At 41.7% G+C, this 18,415-nt stretch overlaps 1 protein-coding gene across 3 annotated transcripts in view; it reads left to right on the top strand.

Moving 5' to 3' along the window:
- The window catches only part of PXDN (peroxidasin), a 79,632-nt gene that overhangs the window by 43,327 nt on the left and 17,890 nt on the right, over positions 1 to 18,415 (top strand). For all 3 annotated transcript variants that reach the window (XR_004692271.2, XM_035109922.2, XM_035109923.2), the window contains 11 exons: positions 774 to 943; positions 2,846 to 2,963; positions 3,596 to 3,765; positions 4,242 to 4,514; positions 4,640 to 4,756; positions 5,974 to 6,132; positions 7,850 to 7,962; positions 8,822 to 8,978; positions 10,586 to 10,694; positions 13,018 to 13,175; positions 15,980 to 17,483. Coding sequence is in view for 2 of the 3 variants with exons in the window: in XM_035109922.2 (XP_034965813.1) it covers positions 774 to 943; positions 2,846 to 2,963; positions 3,596 to 3,765; positions 4,242 to 4,514; positions 4,640 to 4,756; positions 5,974 to 6,132; positions 7,850 to 7,962; positions 8,822 to 8,978; positions 10,586 to 10,694; positions 13,018 to 13,175; positions 15,980 to 17,483 (3,048 nt within the window). In the remaining variant the exon portion in view is untranslated. The remainder of the gene's footprint in view (positions 1 to 773; positions 944 to 2,845; positions 2,964 to 3,595; positions 3,766 to 4,241; positions 4,515 to 4,639; positions 4,757 to 5,973; positions 6,133 to 7,849; positions 7,963 to 8,821; positions 8,979 to 10,585; positions 10,695 to 13,017; positions 13,176 to 15,979; positions 17,484 to 18,415) is intronic.

Here is an 18,415-nt window from a genome sequence, read left to right as displayed (position 1 = left end):
GAGAAAAAAAGGAAATTTAGTATAAAAGCACAGTTTATTAATCTTAAGAGAAATAAGTAATAATATCTGTGTGTCATTTGATGAGAAAATGGAGCTGGGGCGGGGAGGAGACTTTGAATCAGTGGCAGCGTTTTAACTTACAGCTGCAACATTCCATTTCATCCCAGGTGGGCCTCAGCATCACCAGAGTTTAAAATACTATTCTTTCAAATTGTCTCTTAGTCCCCCCTCCCAATCCTTCACTAAACACACCCCTTGATGAATTGCACTCGGGTTGTAGCAACTGACTGAAGTTTGATGCAGAGTAACCTTAGCCTGTCTCTCAAATGGGACCAGGCAGAGGGCCTTCTCGGTAGTGGCGCCCACCCTGTGGAATGCCCTCCCACCAGAGGTCAAAGAGAATAACAATTACCAGACCTTTAGAAGGCATCTTAAACAACTCTGTTTAGGGAAGCTTTTAATGTTTGATGGATTTCTGTATTTTAGTATTTTGTTGGAAGCCGCCCAGTGGCTGGGGGAACCCGGCCAGATGGGCGGGGTATAAATAATAAATTATTATTATTATTATAAATGTTCTTCAAGTAAAGACTGCTTCATTCGGTACAAGGTTCGTGGCTGAAGCGCCACAATTCACTTTTAACTGGCACCAATGAAATTAGGATCTCCTGAGTTTCAGGTTTCCCACTAGCATTCTGCATAATGTTACAGCATCTCACAGTACATACGTGTCATGCTTGATCTCATTAATATGTACAGCTTGTTATTTTGTCCAGGCGTCTGGATTCAAATGCACTTCACTGTGACTGTGAAATACTGTGGCTAGCAGATTTGCTGAAGACATATGCAGAGTCCGGTAATGCACAAGCTGCAGCTACTTGTGAATATCCAAGGAGAATCCAGGGAAGATCAGTGGCCACGATAACACCAGAAGAACTTAACTGTGGTAAGATGGATTGGTGTGTGTGCGTGCGTGCGTTCGTGCGTAAATTTGCCTCCCTCTGTCTGTTTCCGGGGTGGGTGGGGATGATATCTAAATTTTGTTGAGAAGTACATCTTGCCCAAGTGTACTTCATATTAACAATAAATGATTTAATTGTTTCCTGGGATCTCTCTACTCCATTGATTCCTGACTCATCCTCATTTATTTTTTGCGTTATAAAAACACGCCATTCTGTATGGCAGCCCCTTCTTGGCATTTGTTAGCAATAAACCACAAAACTATGGGCAGTCTCCAACAAAGTGGTTCTGCTATTTCTCTTTGGACAATGGAACTTACCCTCCATCTCCTCTCCCTTTGTGCCCTCACACCCTCCCCAAATCATAGAATCATAGTGTCGTAGAGTTGGAAGGGACGCTGAGGGTCATGTGGTCCAACCCTCCTCTTCCAATGTTTTCGTCGTTTTCATGAGCCATGGAATGCTTCCAAGCCACTGGCCCCCGAAAGCAGGCTTTTCCTGCCGTGCTGGCTGTCCCCTAGCCAGAGATAAGAGTCTGCCTGGGTTTGATTTACCTCCCTTCCAAAGGGTTGGGAGAGACCTCAGAGCAGATTTAGGGGGCATGCACAGAGGGAAGAGAGTCAGGGGGAAATGCCAGTGCTCAGCCAGAGGTCCTTGTGTCAACAGAACTATGTACAGTGGTACCTCTACTTACAAATAACTCTACTTATGAATGTTTCTACTTACGAATGGAGCTCCGTCCGCCATCTTGGATGCGGTTTAGATAGGATTTTTTCTACTTAAGAATTTTTAGATAGGATTTTTTCTACTTACGGATTTTTTCTCCCAATGCATTCCTATGGGATTCGACTTACAATTTTTTTCTACTTACAAATGTGCGTTTGGAACACATTAAATTCGTAAGTAGAGGTACCACTGTACATCATTGGATACTGCCCAATGTAATAAACTTAAATAAATAAAAAAACAATCTTGAAACAGAAAGGATTGTTTGAAGGATATTTAAATGTCCGTGAATTACTACTTCATCCCATAATAATGAAAATATGATTCAGGCATCTTGCTTGGAAATTTGCACGTGTTGTGTGACGGCTGAGTAAATGTGAGGATAGAAATTCTAGGCAAGCAGCCAAACATTCATATAGTGTTGATGCACATAACATGATGGAGCTGAAATTAAAACCCTTGAAAGAGATAGGCCTGCATGACTTGTGAACCACTTTAAGCCAGGCCTGCATGACTTGTGAACCACCAAACCAAGCCAGCCATGTGGCCTGTTGGAACCTGTTCTGGCTGCCTGCTTGGGACTGCAAAAACAAGAGTATTGTCAGGCCCTGACATAACATAGTTGATGTCTGAGTTTGCGGCTACCCATAAGCATTTGCTTCGGCACTGTGAGAACAGAATGCTGGGCGAGTTAGGCCTTTGTTCTGCTCCAGCAGGGCTCTTGTGTATTGTGTTCAGCAAGCTGTGAAGGTCTACCGTTGTGTGTTTTAAATGATGCCTCATGTGGTTCTTTTTACCTCTGCAGTTTTTCTGTCATTGCATTGAAAGCCTGAAAACTCTTGGTGGTACAGTTGTTTGAGACAGCTGTACTATGTATGACAGTGCATTTTTAAAATTGTTCTTAGAAGGAGACATTAAAGAAATTGTGTAATGCATGGCATATAGATCTTCGTACTGTAAACTTTTTTTGTTAATATATATTAAAACTTTATTATTAGCCTAAAATAATAACTGATGTTATGTTTAATAGTGTTTAGGTTCGCACAGCCTAACTTCACCTGTGAGAACTAATCTTTTATAACTTACGTTAAAATGGAAGAGTTAACCTATTCATAATTTATTTTTCAGACACAATAAAATAAAATGCTTTGTTTATTATACAGAGAGACCAAGGATTACGTCAGAGCCTCAGGATGTGGATGTTACCTCAGGGAATACCGTTTACTTCACTTGCAGAGCTGAAGGCAATCCCAAACCAGAAATTATTTGGCTTCGAAACAAGTAAGGCTGCTTTAGAAAATAATTTTCTCTGTGTAGACTCATCTTAATAAGAGTTCATTGACCAACATCAGATCACTTGCAAAAACTGTTTGCATTTGAGATTTGCTGCGATTCCTGCAGAAGAACTAGATGACACTTGGAGTCTTTTCCTTTTTTACAGTTCTGTTAAGGGACCCAGGTGGCACTGTGGGTTAAACCACTGAGCCTAGGGCTTGCTGATCAGAAGGTCAGTGGTTCAAATCCCTGCAACGGGGTGAGCTCCCGTTGCTCGGTCCCAGCTCCTGCCAACCTAGCAGTTCGAAAGCACGTCAAAATGCAAGTAGATAAATAGGAACCGCTATAGCAGGAAGGTAAACAGCGTTTCCGTGTGCTGCTCTGGTTCGCCAGAAGTGGCTTTGTCATGCTGGCCACATGACCTGGAAGCTATACGCTGGCTCCCTCGGCCAATAATGCGAGATGAGCGCGCAACCCCAGAGTCGGTCACGACTGGACCTAATGGTCAGGGGTCCCTTTACCTAAGGGCTTGCACACACAACACACTGAAGAAATTCATGTTCAGTTTCTTTGGGGGTAATTTTTTAGAATACTTATAAATTAAAGGTTTTTAGTCCCACAGTTTTCTCTCTCCATAGTAATGAGCTCAGTATGAAAACGGATTCCCGTTTGAACTTGCTCGATGATGGCACACTCATGATTCAGAATACTCAAGAGACTGACCAAGGCATTTACCAGTGCATGGCCAAAAATGTGGCAGGAGAAGTGAAAACTCAAGAAGTTACTCTACGCTACTTTGGTTCACCAGGTGTGTAGATTTCTAATGCCTTTTTTAAAATAATAATAATAATACTATGTTGCATACCTCTTATTCAAAGAGATAAGCTTAATAGTACAATACAATTTGCATGACCCATTGCAGATCTAGAACACACAAAACAGCCTGACCAGGGTCTTCCTTTTATTTTTATTTTGTAAATTTAGAAGTCGTGTGAAATCAGAAATATTTAGGGCCACACCAGATTCCCTATAATATAATAATATCCCTATGATATAGGGCCTATATAACAGGAGGTTATACAGCTCATGCTGTACTTGAAATTTCTCCTTTCTCAACTTTATATATGGAATGACTAGCTTATATATGGACTAGCCATGTCCTTAATTTAATAAGGTGCTGAAAAACCGTATGATACAGCAACTTCTTTTTAAAGGGTGTACATTTCTTTTGTTTCATACTGGTGTTAACAGAGGGTATCTTAAACATTATTCCATTTGTTACAGCTAGGCCAAGTTTTGTGATTCACCCCCAAAATACAGAGGTACTGGTTGGAGAAAGTGTCACCCTGGAATGCAGCGCAACTGGTCACCCCCAGCCACGTATCACATGGACTAAAGGGGACAGAACTCCCCTCCCAAGTGACCCTCGCATCACCATAACTCCGTCAGGAGGGCTTTACATCCAAAATGTGGAGCAGGAGGATGGTGGAGAATATGCCTGTTTTGCAACCAACAGCATAGATAGCATCCACGCAACTGCATTGATCATTGTGCAAGGTACGTGGCATTTTGATGTATAATCTAAAGTACTGATGTCCTGTGCTTCAATGAGCTATGGGGGGGGGGGGAATAGTCTGAAGTATATATTCTGACTCTCTTTCAATTTTCTCCTTATCACATAGCCGTACCTCACTTTACTGTGACCCCTCAAGACAGAATAGTAATTGAGGGACAAACTGTTGACTTCCCTTGTGAGGCACAGGGATATCCACAGCCAGTCATTGCCTGGACTAAAGGAGGTAAGAATTTAGATTTGGGGATAAATCTGTACACCTTGGGGGGAAAATTAATACGTTTTTGCAAAATTCAAGCCATTATGTGATCTAGCAGAAATTATGTCTATTTCAGTTTCCCTGATTTTGCTAGTAACAGTTGGTGACTGAAAGTTTCAAAAACTCACCTCTAATTTGAGTTGGGCTTTAAGAGCCCCTGAAGTCTAGCTCAGGAGAATTTGGTTGTTATTGGGTATGGTCAGATGGTCTCCATTCTTTGGCTGTTCCATCAGTTACCTCTGTCCCACATGTTGCTCTTGCTTTTTGATTAACGTGGAATATTTCTAGGCTTAGGACTGTATCCAAGGAAGGTTTCCCTCACACAACAGAACTTCCCACCTCTCTCCTACCTCTGAATCTCTCTCCCCACCCCCACCCCCAAGGTTCAATTGCACAAATGGATACTCTTGTGTGAATGGGACAACTTGACTAGATACAACCATCACCTTTAACCTTGTTTATCTCCTTCCTTTTTTCCTTACCGGTTACTAACACATTTTACATGACACGTGTTATGTGACCATTACATATGCTTTGAATTATAGGCACTAATTACATATAATTTATGTATCTGAAATAGAGGCAAGATTTGAGTTTTTTTCTTAGTTGATAATGACTTGAAACTTCCTTCAGACAAATGTTATTAGTTAATCTGAAGTCCAAGCAACTTATGTTTACATGATTGTGAAGATATTCCTCTTCTAAATATATGATATGAAGGTGCACAAGTTTCAGCCATTCAGAGATTTTTTCCTCTTGTTTTCCTCTGCAGCTGCTGCAGAGGAAACAGGTGGAAGAACTCAAATGCACACATGCTACTGTTTACACTTGCATTAAAGAACCTGCAGGATTGTGTTGATCACTTTGAACTGGGTTCTGTTGATTTCGCTAGGGTATGCTTCCAAGTAATTTGTTCACGATCAAGGTGAAAAGCTAGAATTTATTGTTTTATTTCAAAATTTGTATATATTTATTAAAATAGAGCAGGCGAAGAAGAAGACGTAAAAAGTATAGTAGACAGCATTTGTTGTATTAGTACATGATGATATTTGATATTAATTTTCACTTTTCAAAAATTTTCCATTATCTCAAAAGTGTTTCATTGTTGAAATATTGTTGACTCGGCGTCAAATCAATGGTGCAAAACTTTCATTTATTTTTTTTTAAAAAATTGTGTGTTTCAGGAAGCCAACTTTCTGTAGATAGAAGGCACTTAGTCCTATCATCTGGAACACTGAGGATTTCCAGAGTTGCTTTACATGATCAAGGCCAGTATGAATGTCAAGCTGTTAACATTGTAGGATCACAAAGAGTTGCTGTTCATCTGACCGTACAGCCTAGAGGTAAGTTCACAAAAACTCATGTTCATACAGATTGTTAATATGTTTTAAACCACCTTTTGTCCTTCAGTAGCACCTTAAAGACCAACTAAGTTTTTATTTTGGTATGAGCTTTCATGTGCATGCACACTTCGTCAGATACCTGACGAAGTGTGCATGCATCTGTCGAAGTGTGCATGTATCTGACAAAGTGTGCATGCACATGAAAGTTCATACCAAAATAAAAACTTAGTTGGTCTTTAAGGTGCTACTGAAGGAATTTTTTTATTTTGCTTCGACTCAGACCAACACGGCTACCTACCTGTAACTAGATTTTCCATGTTTTGAACATGCACATGTTAAGAACCATTAAGTATACTGTGTGTGTGTGTGTGTGTGTGTGTGTGTGTGTGTGTGTGTGTAGATGTTTTGGCCTACAGTTCCCATGATCCCTAGCTAACAGGACCAGTGGTTGGGGGAGATGGGAATTGTAGTCCAAAACATCTGGAGGGCCAAAGTTTGAGGATGCCTGATCTACAATCTATCTATTGGAGACAAGCTAGAAAGATAAAGCTTAACACATTTATAGGGAGGATAGCAATGAAATACAGAATTTTTCCATCATCAGAATTTTTAAGTTGAATAGAATGTTTCTCAGATTTGAGAAGCAGGGCAGGTGGAAGGATGAGGGCTGTAGGGGTGTGCCAGTGGGAGCAGCAGATTGGCACTGCCAGTGCGACTGCAGAGTCCTGCCCTGGCCATCCTCCTGCCTGCTCCCCTTAAGCAGCAGTGATACCCCTCTTAGGAGGAGATTGGGGCAACATTGCCTGTTTTTTTGTCTGTTGCTGCTGAAGCATCCATAAATAATTGTTGAATGATACTGAATTATTATTTTGTACATAAAACAGGCCCAATTTTTTAAGAGTATTAACGTGAAGTAACCTCCTACTGGCAGGAATGTTCTTAGGTGAAAGGTATGTTTTCAAGCTAAAAATCTTTACAGTGGCACATTGGTTTATGAACTTAATCCATTCTGGAAGTCCATTTTTAAACCGAAACCATTCTTAAACTGAGGCGCGCTTTCCCTAATGAGGCGTCCTGCCGCCGGTGCCCTTCCACCATTCGGATTCTGTTCTTAGACCAAGGTAAAGTCCTCAAACCGGGACACTGGTTTTGCGGAGTTTGTAAACCAAATTGTTCTTAAACTGGACTGTTCTTAAACTGAGGTACCACTGTACTTTATAATGCAATCCTGCACACCTGGAGTTAAGCTTCATTGAACTCTAAGGGACTTATTTCTAGTCGACATTCATAGGATTGCCCTGTTATACAGTTGTACCTCAGAAATCGAACGGCTTGCTTTGTTTTGGCTTCCGAACGCCACAAATCTGGAAGCAAGTGTTCCAGTTTGTGAACGTTGTTTTGGAACCCGAACGTCCAGTGCGGGTTCCGTGGGTACCGATTGCTACAGGAGCTTCCTACAACAAATCGGAAGCTGCACCTTGGTTTTCGAGCATTTTGGAAGTTAAACGGACTTCCGGAACAGATAACGTTTGACTTCCGAGGTACTACTGTAATATAATCCTATACATATCTATTCAGACTTAAGCAATTTTGAGTTAAGTGGGGCTTAGTCTCGGGTTTGTGGGTGTACAACTGTAGCCTCAATGAATGTGAATGTTTCTGTTTAAAGACTTTTACCGACTTGTCATTGCTTCTGTGCAACTTTTTTTTTTTTTAGTAACCCCTGTGTTTGGTAATGTTCCAAGTGATATGACAGTAGTAGTTGGCACAAATGTGCAGATTCCATGCAGTTCTCAAGGAGAGCCTGAGCCAGTAATAACATGGAATAAGGTAATAAAATAGTGTTTATAATAAAAATGGGTTTTCAAATTCCTGTGTAGTTCATTCTTTACAAAGCATATGGTAGCTGACAGCTGCGTCGCCTTAGTATAAATATTAGTTTCACATCTTTCTGAGACCATGTGTTTGGAAAAGTTATTCAAACTGCAGGTACTTAACAATGCAATTAATCTGGAAAATATGCTTCCTAAAGGCAAAGAGCTTATATACATGATATTAGCAGCAAAGATTTTATATGCAAAATACGGGGGGGGGGGGGAGAGAAATTCCTTATTTGAGAGCCTGGAATATTAAACTGTAGGAAGTGACAATGTGGAGCAAAGCCTTTGACAAAGGGAAGGAAGACAAATAAATTTGAACAAGAATGGTTGAAGAGAGCTTTGGAACAGTAAGCAGGAGGGGAATAATAGTTCTAATGTTTTCTCAATTCTGTGAAAAGATTTGGATGTGACCCATCCTCCAATCTCCATGGTTATAAATTTTAAAATTATACAAAGCACTGTAATTTATAAATGAAATGCTGAATATACGAGACTCAAAAGTTGCCCTCCTACTTGGTAATAGTATGGGAAGAATTCAACTTCAGCTGAAGGCAATCATCTGTAAAGGCAAACATTTCAGCTTGCAAAAGGAACAGTCCCTTCTCCCCTCTCCCTGTATGCTGTTCTGGGGGTTCTGGAGCCTATTTTGAGGGGCACACAGGACTTCTGCTTACAGTTGAATCCCGTCCTATATTCTTCATGCATAGCTCTCACTATTAATACAATGTATTTTTTTAGTTTATTTAAGTTTGTTAGTGTTTGATTAGACTTAGAGCAGTAAATTAAATTGGCTTTCCGATTTGCTGCAGGATGGTGTTCAAGTTACTGAAAGTGGAAAATTTCATGTTAGCCCCGAGGGATTCCTTACCATTCGCGATGTTGGACCAGCAGATGAAGGCCGTTACGAATGTGTTGCAAGGAATACAATTGGATATTCTTCAGTTAGTATGGTACTAAGTGTAAATGGTAAGATTTATAAACTGCAGTTGGTTTGGAAGTCTCTCTCTAAAAAATTACTAGGATCTTCAGAAGAGAAGAGGCTTCACTGGCAATGCAATAACTGGTGGTAGAATGTACAAATTATAAGAACTTACTTTAAAAGGGAAAGTTTGCAGGGAGAGAATTTCCCTGCTCGTCTTTGGATAGAGTAAGTTTGTGTGGTAATGTATAAAAAGCTCAGCTAAATTTTAGAACATATTGAATGAGGGAAATGGAAAGGTACAGTGGTACCTCTACTTACGAATTTAATGCGTTCAGAACACACATTTGTAAGTTGAAAAAATTTGTAAGTCGGATCCCATAGGAATGCATTGGGAGAAAAAATTCGTAAGTCAAAGCAACCCTATCTAAAAATTCATAAGTAGAAAAAATCCTATCTAAACCGCATCCAAGATGGCGGACGGAGCTCCATTTGTAAGTAGAAAAATTTGTAAGTAGAGGTACCACTGTATTTTGAAACACAGGTGTCAGGCACACCAAGGGGAGATAATTTCTATTGCGTATTTAATTAGTCTTTGGATGGCTCGATGATAAAGGTGTCTGCCAGCAAATTCGCTAATAAGAAGAATATACACCATTGTCTCCAGTTTCAGAGGATGCCGTTCGAAAGGTAATCTATAGAGTTTGGACTGGACTATTTTTGGCGAGGTTTCTTCCACCTGGCTTATTTTAAAGGGTTGGGTTGTGTGTGTGTGGGGGGTTATACTTCTGCAAACCTCAGAGTTTCCACAGGCTTTCTGGTACCTCCTCCTCATTTCTCAGTGGCCATTATGGCTACAATTCTGTTGACACTCACCACTTGCATTCCCTAGTAGAAGGAAGGAGTGCAGGGAAGTTGTGGCAGAATTTCAAGAGACTGAGAATACTGAAGAGATAAAATATTTTCCAGGGCTCGGAGAAGAAATAGGAGTCTTTCATATTTCCTAGAGACCACCCAGCCTTTCCCCCCACCCTCTAGATCAGAAATGTTGCTAAGATACAGATAAGATTACATGCTGCAGCCGAGAACCCTGGATTTGCTTTAGGGAGACTTAAAGAGTCAGAGATTGGTTTTACTTTCCCTCTTTCTTTCTTTCTTTCTTTCTTTCTTTCTTTCTTTCTTTCTTTCTTTCTTTCTTTCTTTCTTTCCACAGCAGACTCTCATGTCCAATGCACTGCCTTTGAGATTCCTGTCCGTTAGAAGATATGGGAACAAGTGATCAAGAAAAAGCCCAGAGCCTTTTAGACACTGTGAATCTATCATGGCTCACATATTTTAAGTGTGTCTTTGGATTATATGGCATTGTGGTTTGGGGTTCTTTAACACCTTTGTATTGCAAAACAAAGAACAAATACAAATTTAAACCTTTTCATTGAACTTGTAGTTGAATGCAGGCACTCACAACGCAATCTTTTTTTATTTTTGATGTTCTCAATATATTGAAAATTTTCAGCTGTGAAAGTAAAACTTTTTTTTAAAAAGAGATTTATTTGTAATACAAAAATGATGTCGTGTCTAGACTTTGCTTATAGTGAGTCATTTTTGCATGTGGATAAATTTGCAACTTTTCTTTTTCTCTCCCCCCCCCCCCTAGTTCCTGATGTCAGTCGAAATGGAGATCAGTTTGTAGCAAGCTCAATTGTTGAAGCAATTGCTACTGTCGACAGAGCAATAAACTCAACCCGTACACATTTGTTTGACAGGTATTGTCTGGAGGGTTTTTGTTTTATTTTATTTCATCATGACAGTGTGCTGGTTTATTACTTGTTCGTTTTGTAACAGTAGCTTGAGGGGACATGGCAGTTTTGCTCGAAGATCAACTGGATACTCTACATCTTGTAATTCTTTTAGCTACGATAAATCCCCCTCTCTTCACAAGTAATCCTATATAGGCATATCCACGCATCAGTTGCCTGCAATCTCAGTGGGTGGTGTAGCACAAAATGCTTTCCCACTGAGGCATAACTAAGCTTCTGGGATATTTCTACTGGTTGTATGGACTGGCGGGTGGGGAGCACTTACTCTAAAGGCACGCTGACTCTGTGGAGAATGGAAGTGCAGGAGCTGTGTATCTTGATTCCCTAAATTAGAGCCATGTGGCTTTTCCAGTTTCCAAGTAATTGTAGAAGCCCAACCAGTTCAAAATACGGTATTCCCCATAGAAGCTGTACAGCTATTTGGGGGGAGGAAGAAGAGGAAGTACTACTATTCTCCACTCCTCTACGTGGGGCTGCCTTTGAAGGTGACTTGGAAATTACAACCAATCCGGTATGCAACAGCTAGACTGGTGACTGGAAGTGGCTGCCAGGACCATATAGCACCGGTCCGAAAGGATCTTCACTGGCTCCCAGTACGTTTCCAGGCATAATTCAAAGTGTTGGTGCTGTCCTTTAAAGCCCTAAACAGCCTCAGCCCAGTATACCTGAAGGAGCATCTCCACCCCATCGCTCAGCCCAGACACTGAGGTTCTTCTGCTGGTTCCCTCACTGTGAGAAGTGAAGTTACAGAGAACCAGGAAGAGGGCCCCTCTCAGTAGTGGTGTCCTCCCTGTGGAATGCTCTCCCTTCAGATGTCAAGGAGATAAAGAATTACACAACTTTTAGAAGACACCTGAAGGCAGCTCTGTATGGGCAGGTTTTTAACGCTTGGTGTTTTTATTATGTTTTTACCCTGTTTCTCATATTTTAAGACATACCCATAAAATAAGCCATAGCAGGATTTTTAAGCATTCAAGGACTATAAGCCATACCCCGAAAATAAGACATAGTGATAGGTGCAGCAGCAATGCTGGCCGCGGCAGGAGGAGGAGAAAAAAAATAAGACATCCCTTGAAAATGAGCCATAGTGTGTTTTTTTGAGGAAAAAATATAAGACGTGTCTTATAATATGAGAAACACGGTAGATATACTGTAAGCCTCCCAGAGTGGCTGGGGAAACCCAGCCAGATGGGCGGGGTATAAACAATAAAACTATTACTATTATTATTATTAAATAACAAAAGTACTTATTCATGCAGCACACATAGAGAACTCACTCCTACGGCTGCAGTTACAGCCACTAACTTGGATGCCTTTAATGTAGGGTGAGACAAATTCATGAAGGACAAAGCCATCAGTGGCTGCTAGCCACAATGGCTGTACGCTACCTCCAAAGTTTGAGGCAGTATACTTCTGACTACCTGTTGCTGGAAATGCAAGATGGGAGAGTGCTACTGTCCTCAAGTCCTGTTCATGGGTTTCCCATAGGCATCTGGTTGGCCACCATGGCAACAGGATGCAGGAGTAGATGGACCACTGTTCTATCCCATCAGGGCTCTCCTTGTGTTCCTATGTTCTCATGCCAAAGTACACTTGTCCAACACTAGCTTATCTTTGGGAACAACTCTCCCAAGTTTTGAAGCATACTTTCAAGATCCCAGTTGTGCACATGTCTAGCTTTCCACTCAAGTCTTTTCGAACTATTTCTCCCACCCCAGCAAGCTGTTCTGGGGATTCTCCTGACCTCTGACCTCCCAAAGACCCAATTTTGTGGGCCGCATTTGGGGGGGGAGGAGAAAGGAAAGCCCCATTGCGCAAATGAAAGTTTGTGCAAGGCTCTTGCTGACGGGGCTTATTAGCGGAATCCTGCCCAATGTGTGTGATGGAAACATTTTCTGAGATTTTGTATACTCCAGTCCACAGTGAATCTAGTGAAATGTGTAAACAAGGGGTTCTTTTCTCCTTGTTTCGTTTTGTGATCATGCAGCATGCTTGACAGTCCTTACTCAACAAACCATGTGAAGTTGTCAGCTGCTGATACTTTATTTATTTATTTCTTGCTTGCCATTTGGGGGATTAAGCAATCAAGGTATGTATTTATGACTTGTTGCCGACGATATAACAATTCGAGCTTTTATAGATCATAGTCTTAATATTAGTAACCAGTCAGCACATAGCGTTAAGGGCACAGCCGCTTTATCGCACACATCTGGATGGCTCTTGTTTACCCTTTTACTTTTATGTCTTCTTCCTGTTTTCATCTTATTAGCCGTCCTCGTTCTCCAAATGATCTGCTGGCCTTATTCCGATACCCAAGAGATCCTTACACTGTTGAGCAAGCAAGAGCTGGAGAAATATTCGAAAGAACGTTGCAGCTAATTCAAGAACATGTGCAAGATGGTCTGATGGTCGACCTAAATGGAACAAGTCAGTGTTTTTGCCTTGTGTGCTCTAATTATGCATGACATTAGCCTGGAGTGGCATAATCACTGGGTGTAGAGTTATGTCATGTGTGTTATGCCATGCCCTGTGTTCTGTGTTCTGTTGTGGGACTAGGAGTTGGTGGTCAGTTGTGGGTTGTGTGGTTTTTGTTTTCAAATCAGTTTAGTGGCAAACGTACCCCTCCTGTGAGTTCCATCATTGGTATCAGGGCCAGGTTCTAAAGGTGGATTTGGTATGTGTGGACACGCCAGTCCCAGCTATGCCAGCTCCATTGCTAGGTTTGAGCAGCTCTGCCAGAGTCCCATCTGTGACAGTGGCATACCTTGTGTTCCTCTGGCATAGTGGGACTTCTGGCACCTCCTCTGTCTTCTTGGCTGATGTATCTTGAGCGTAGGGTTTTAGCTGTATGTAATAAATAAACTGCATATCTGAAACCTTCTTTTTAAAAAAAGTCTTCCACCAGGAAGATGTCTCTGATCTAAACTGCTTCTGCCAAAGTGAAAAGCAATGGTGGTGAGCAACCTGGTACATGGGTGGGAAGAAAGTTGTTGTGGGTGAAGGAACCGGCTGGGAATTTGAAGCTAGGGTTCTTGAACTGCAGGCTGGAGCTCAGATAGTTTGTGCCCCAAATGAAGGAATAGCCATTGACACATGGCATTGACACCGAACAGCTGAAAGGAGTGGTGTAGACTCCAGAGGCTGGAATGAAGTATGTGAAACTTTTGTAAGTGCCTCAAATAGCATCTACTCAACGGGTTAAATTCAAAAATAATATTCAGCAGGAATTTTTTTTTAATGTTTTCTCCCCCCCCCCCGGTTCTTCTCTTTCTCTCTATGTGTCTCTTCTCTCGAACTGCATACTTTATTCTGAAAGCAAAATGCAAATAGGATGGTTTAGCTAGCACCATAAAGGTTCGTCCAAAGTTTCGCAAATGAAATGCATATGACTTTTTACTATGACTTTTTACTTCTTTCCCTCCACTGTGGGATGCTGCTTGAAGATATGAGCAACTCTATATCCACACTGCTTAAAGCGTGTTTTGTGACAACACCTAATAATTGCCCTGGTGGAATACCCAAATCCCTAGTCTGAATGTATCAACATAAGCTAAAATTGCATTTGTAAAGCAATTATTTAATAATCCCTCCAAGGCCTTGTTTTTGGCAGTTATCCGTGCTTGAGGCATGTTGCAAAGTAGTTGGAAGCTACAGTATACTAAAATCTTAGTAAGGCAGAACAGCTAGGACTTGGCAGGTAATGAAATGCTGCAGCCAGGTTGATCATGTGAAAGGAAATACTTTTCCTTAGGGTAGTTCTTCTGTTTTGAGTAATTGTGAGTTTTATTAAAGTATACTAAAAACTTCAACTCAAAACCCTGAACTCAGCACAAGGTTCTATGCTTCATGGTTTTGAAACTTTACCAGAGTAACTCAACTACCCAAATTTCTCCACATAATTAGGACTAAACAGATAATTTATACTGAGTCATTTATTGTCTTGTCGCATTCTCCAAATCCAGATCATGACTATGACAATGTACCTTTTTTGCATGTGGAACTGTTGTGATAAATTTGATTGCAGTCTAGTCAAAACAAACCATTTTCAAGTATAGTTGTGAATAAAACCCTAACATTTCTAGATTAAATATTATATAAAATGATTTTAACCATTCTTAAAATGTAATTCACAAACAATTCTGGCAATAATACAATCATACTGGATATGGCTGAAACAGTCTTAGTTTTTTCTTATTGTCTCTTTTTATGAATAAGCCTTGGCTTCTAATAGATGTTTGTTTGAGAGAAACAGGTTGCAAATGCTTGTTCACACATAACCCCTAAGATGCAGCTCATGCACAAATTAATTTCCACAACATTGTATTATGCCAACATTATGTGCAACTAAGGGCACCGGTGGGTCAGTTTTTCTTAAATAATAAAATGTTTGTGATTAAGTTATTTGTAGCTTGTCTCCCATTACTTTCAGTAAGTTAAAAAAATACTACTAGGAAAATAATACTTTTTGTGCTACCTCCTAAAGGTGATCTGCAACCCTACAACCGCTTCCTCGTGGGCAAGCCCCATTGTACTCAGGGGGGCTGTATTCTCAGTAATGATTGTGTGTGAAGTCAACTGGTTGATCAATAAGATCAAGTAATGTCACACTTTTTGAGATATCGAAAGAGGGAGCATTCTAGCTTGTTGTTGTTTAGTCGTTTAGTCGTGTCTGACTCTTCGTGACCCCATGGACCATAGCACGCCAGGCACTCCTGTCTTCCACTGCCTCCCGCAGTTTGGTCAAACTCATGTTCGTAGCTTCGAGAACACTGTCCAACCATCTCGTCCTCTGTCGTCCCCTTCTCCTAGTCACCTCCATATTTCCCAACATCAGGGTCTTTTCCAGGGAGTCTTCTCTTCTCATGAGGTGGCCAAAGTATTGTAGCCTCAGCTTCAGGATCTGTCCTTCCAGTGACATTCTAGCTTATGATATAATAAATCATTCATCATAGCTCCTGTGCCTTCTTTCTGAAAGAAAATGGCTATCTTTAATATTTTCTTTCCCGTTCCCTATTACAGTAACACACCAGAACCAAAAGAGCCTCTAAAGGTAAAGAACTGTGCCCCTTAACCCACAGTACCCTGATTTAAAATGCCCCCCAACTAATTAGTTTATCAGTGTTGTAGATCTTACATGGTTAAAACTGATTAAAGCATGTAGCAATAGCAATTTTATTTCCAGGACTTAAAAAGTATTTGATTCCTCCCTCCCTCTCTCTTATCTGTTTCAGGCTATCACTATAATGACCTTGTGTCTCCACAGTATTTGAATCTGATAGCTAACCTCTCAGGCTGCACGGCCCATAGGCGCGTGAACAACTGCTCAGATATGTGCTATCACCAGAAATACAGAACACACGATGGGACCTGCAATAACTTGCAGCATCCGATGTGGGGAGCCTCCCTGACAGCCTTTGAACGCTTGCTGAAGTCGGTCTACGAAAACGGATTTAATTTGCCAAGGGGCATTGGAGCTAACCGGCGTTATAATGGACACACACTCCCAATGCCACGCTTGGTTTCAACTACACTGATTGGGACGGAAACAATAACCCCCGACGACCAGTTTAGCCATATGCTGATGCAGTGGGGCCAATTCCTAGACCATGACTTGGACTCCACCGTTGCTGCTCTGAGCGAAGCCAGGTTTTCTGATGGCCAGCACTGCAGCTCCGTTTGTACAAACGACCCCCCGTGTTTCTCCATCATGGTGCCGCCCAACGATCCTCGAGTCAGGAACGGAGCGCGGTGCATGTTTTTTGTGCGTTCCAGCCCGGTGTGCGGAAGCGGCATGACTTCTCTTCTCATGAATTCGGTTTATCCACGAGAGCAGATCAACCAGCTGACTTCCTATATCGATGCATCCAATGTGTATGGCAGTTCAGATCACGAGGCACAAGAAATCAGAGACTTGGCAAGCCACAGGGGGCTTCTGAGACAAGGCATTGTGCAGAGATCTGGGAAGCCTCTTCTCCCATTTGCTACCGGCCCACCAACTGAATGTATGAGGGATGAGAATGAGAGCCCGATCCCTTGCTTCTTAGCCGGTGACCATCGCGCCAATGAACAGCTGGGACTCACCAGCATGCATACCCTGTGGTTCAGAGAACACAACAGGATTGCCACAGAGTTGCTGAAACTCAACCCACACTGGGACGGCGATACAATTTATCACGAAACACGCAAGATTGTGGGTGCAGAAATGCAACACATAACGTACAGCCACTGGCTGCCTAAGATTTTGGGAGAGGTAGGATTGAAGATGCTTGGTGAATATAAAGGTTACAATCCCAATATTAATTCTGGAATAACTAATGAATTTGCAACTGCCGCTTTTAGGTTTGGTCACACACTGATCAATCCCATACTGTATCGGTTGGATGAAAACTTTGAGACTATTCCACAAGGCCACATACCTCTCCATAAAGCGTTCTTCTCCCCGTTTCGGATTGTAAACGAAGGAGGCATTGATCCACTTCTAAGGGGTTTATTTGGTGTTGCTGGTAAGATGCGTGTAACGTCGCAGTTGCTCAATACAGAATTGACAGAGAGGCTTTTCTCCATGGCACGGGCGGTAGCGTTAGATCTGGCCGCAATGAATATTCAAAGAGGTAGAGATCATGGAGTACCACCTTACCACGATTTTAGAGTTTACTGTAACCTTTCTTCGGCGCACACGTTTGAAGATTTGAAAAATGAAATCAAGAATCCTGACATCAGAGAGAAACTCGGGAGGTAAGTATACTTATTTGGTGGGTACGCAGGTGGCGCTGTGGGTTAAACCACAGAGCCTAGGGCTTGCTGATCAGAAGGTCGGTGGTTCGAATCCCTGCGACAGGGTGAGCTCCCGTTGCTCGGTCTCGGCTCCTGCCAACCTAGCAGTTCGAAAGCATGTCAAAGTGCAAGTAGATAAACAGGCACCGCTACAGCGGGAAGGTAAATGGCATTTCCGTGTGTTGCTCTGGTTCGCCAGAAGTGGCTTTGTCATGCTGGCCACATGAACTGGAAGCTGTACGCTGGCTCCCTCGGCTAATAACGCGAGATGAGCGCAGCAACCCCAGAGTTGGTCACGACTGGACCTAATGGTCAGGGGTCCCTTTAGCTTTACCTAAACATTCCTATGTTTAAAACAAAAACAATAAAACTCACTATTGTAAGTTATGCACTTTCAAAGGGTTGTATCCAACACTTCTGCTCACACAACAGGGCTTCCCCTCCTCCTCCTCTCCCTGCATGCTCCCCAGATCTGCTCCAGAGGATCTCCTGATTCTTTAGAAGAGATTTTGAGGGCGTGTGGTTGGGTTAAAGGAGAGAGAAGAGGAGGAGGAACAAGCAGCATTGGATACAACCCAGAATGTTTAGTTTCATGGCAGTCTGTTATTATATTATATACACATATATGACACTACTGCCATTAGACAAAACTAAGAATGCCTTTGTGCTATCTAGATAGATTTATTCGGTAGATTTACTGAACCAACTAATGTTTAAAATGTTGGAGGTTACCTTCTGAGGTACAGCAAAGGTTTACATTAGCTTGCTTTAGAAATCAGCTTCCAGAAGTCAGATGAAAATAAGGGCTCAAACCTGCCTGGAAGCTGTGCTGACTAATCCTGCAGATGTGAGGTCATCCTCAGTCTGAGGAAGGAAAGACACTACACATCCAA

This window comes from Zootoca vivipara, chromosome 3 (assembly GCF_963506605.1).
Source record: "Zootoca vivipara chromosome 3, rZooViv1.1, whole genome shotgun sequence".
In the NCBI taxonomy this organism is placed as follows: Eukaryota; Metazoa; Chordata; class Lepidosauria; order Squamata; family Lacertidae; genus Zootoca; species Zootoca vivipara.
The sequence above is the reverse complement of the archived record's forward strand: the minus strand, read 5'-3'. Positions and strand labels throughout refer to the sequence as shown.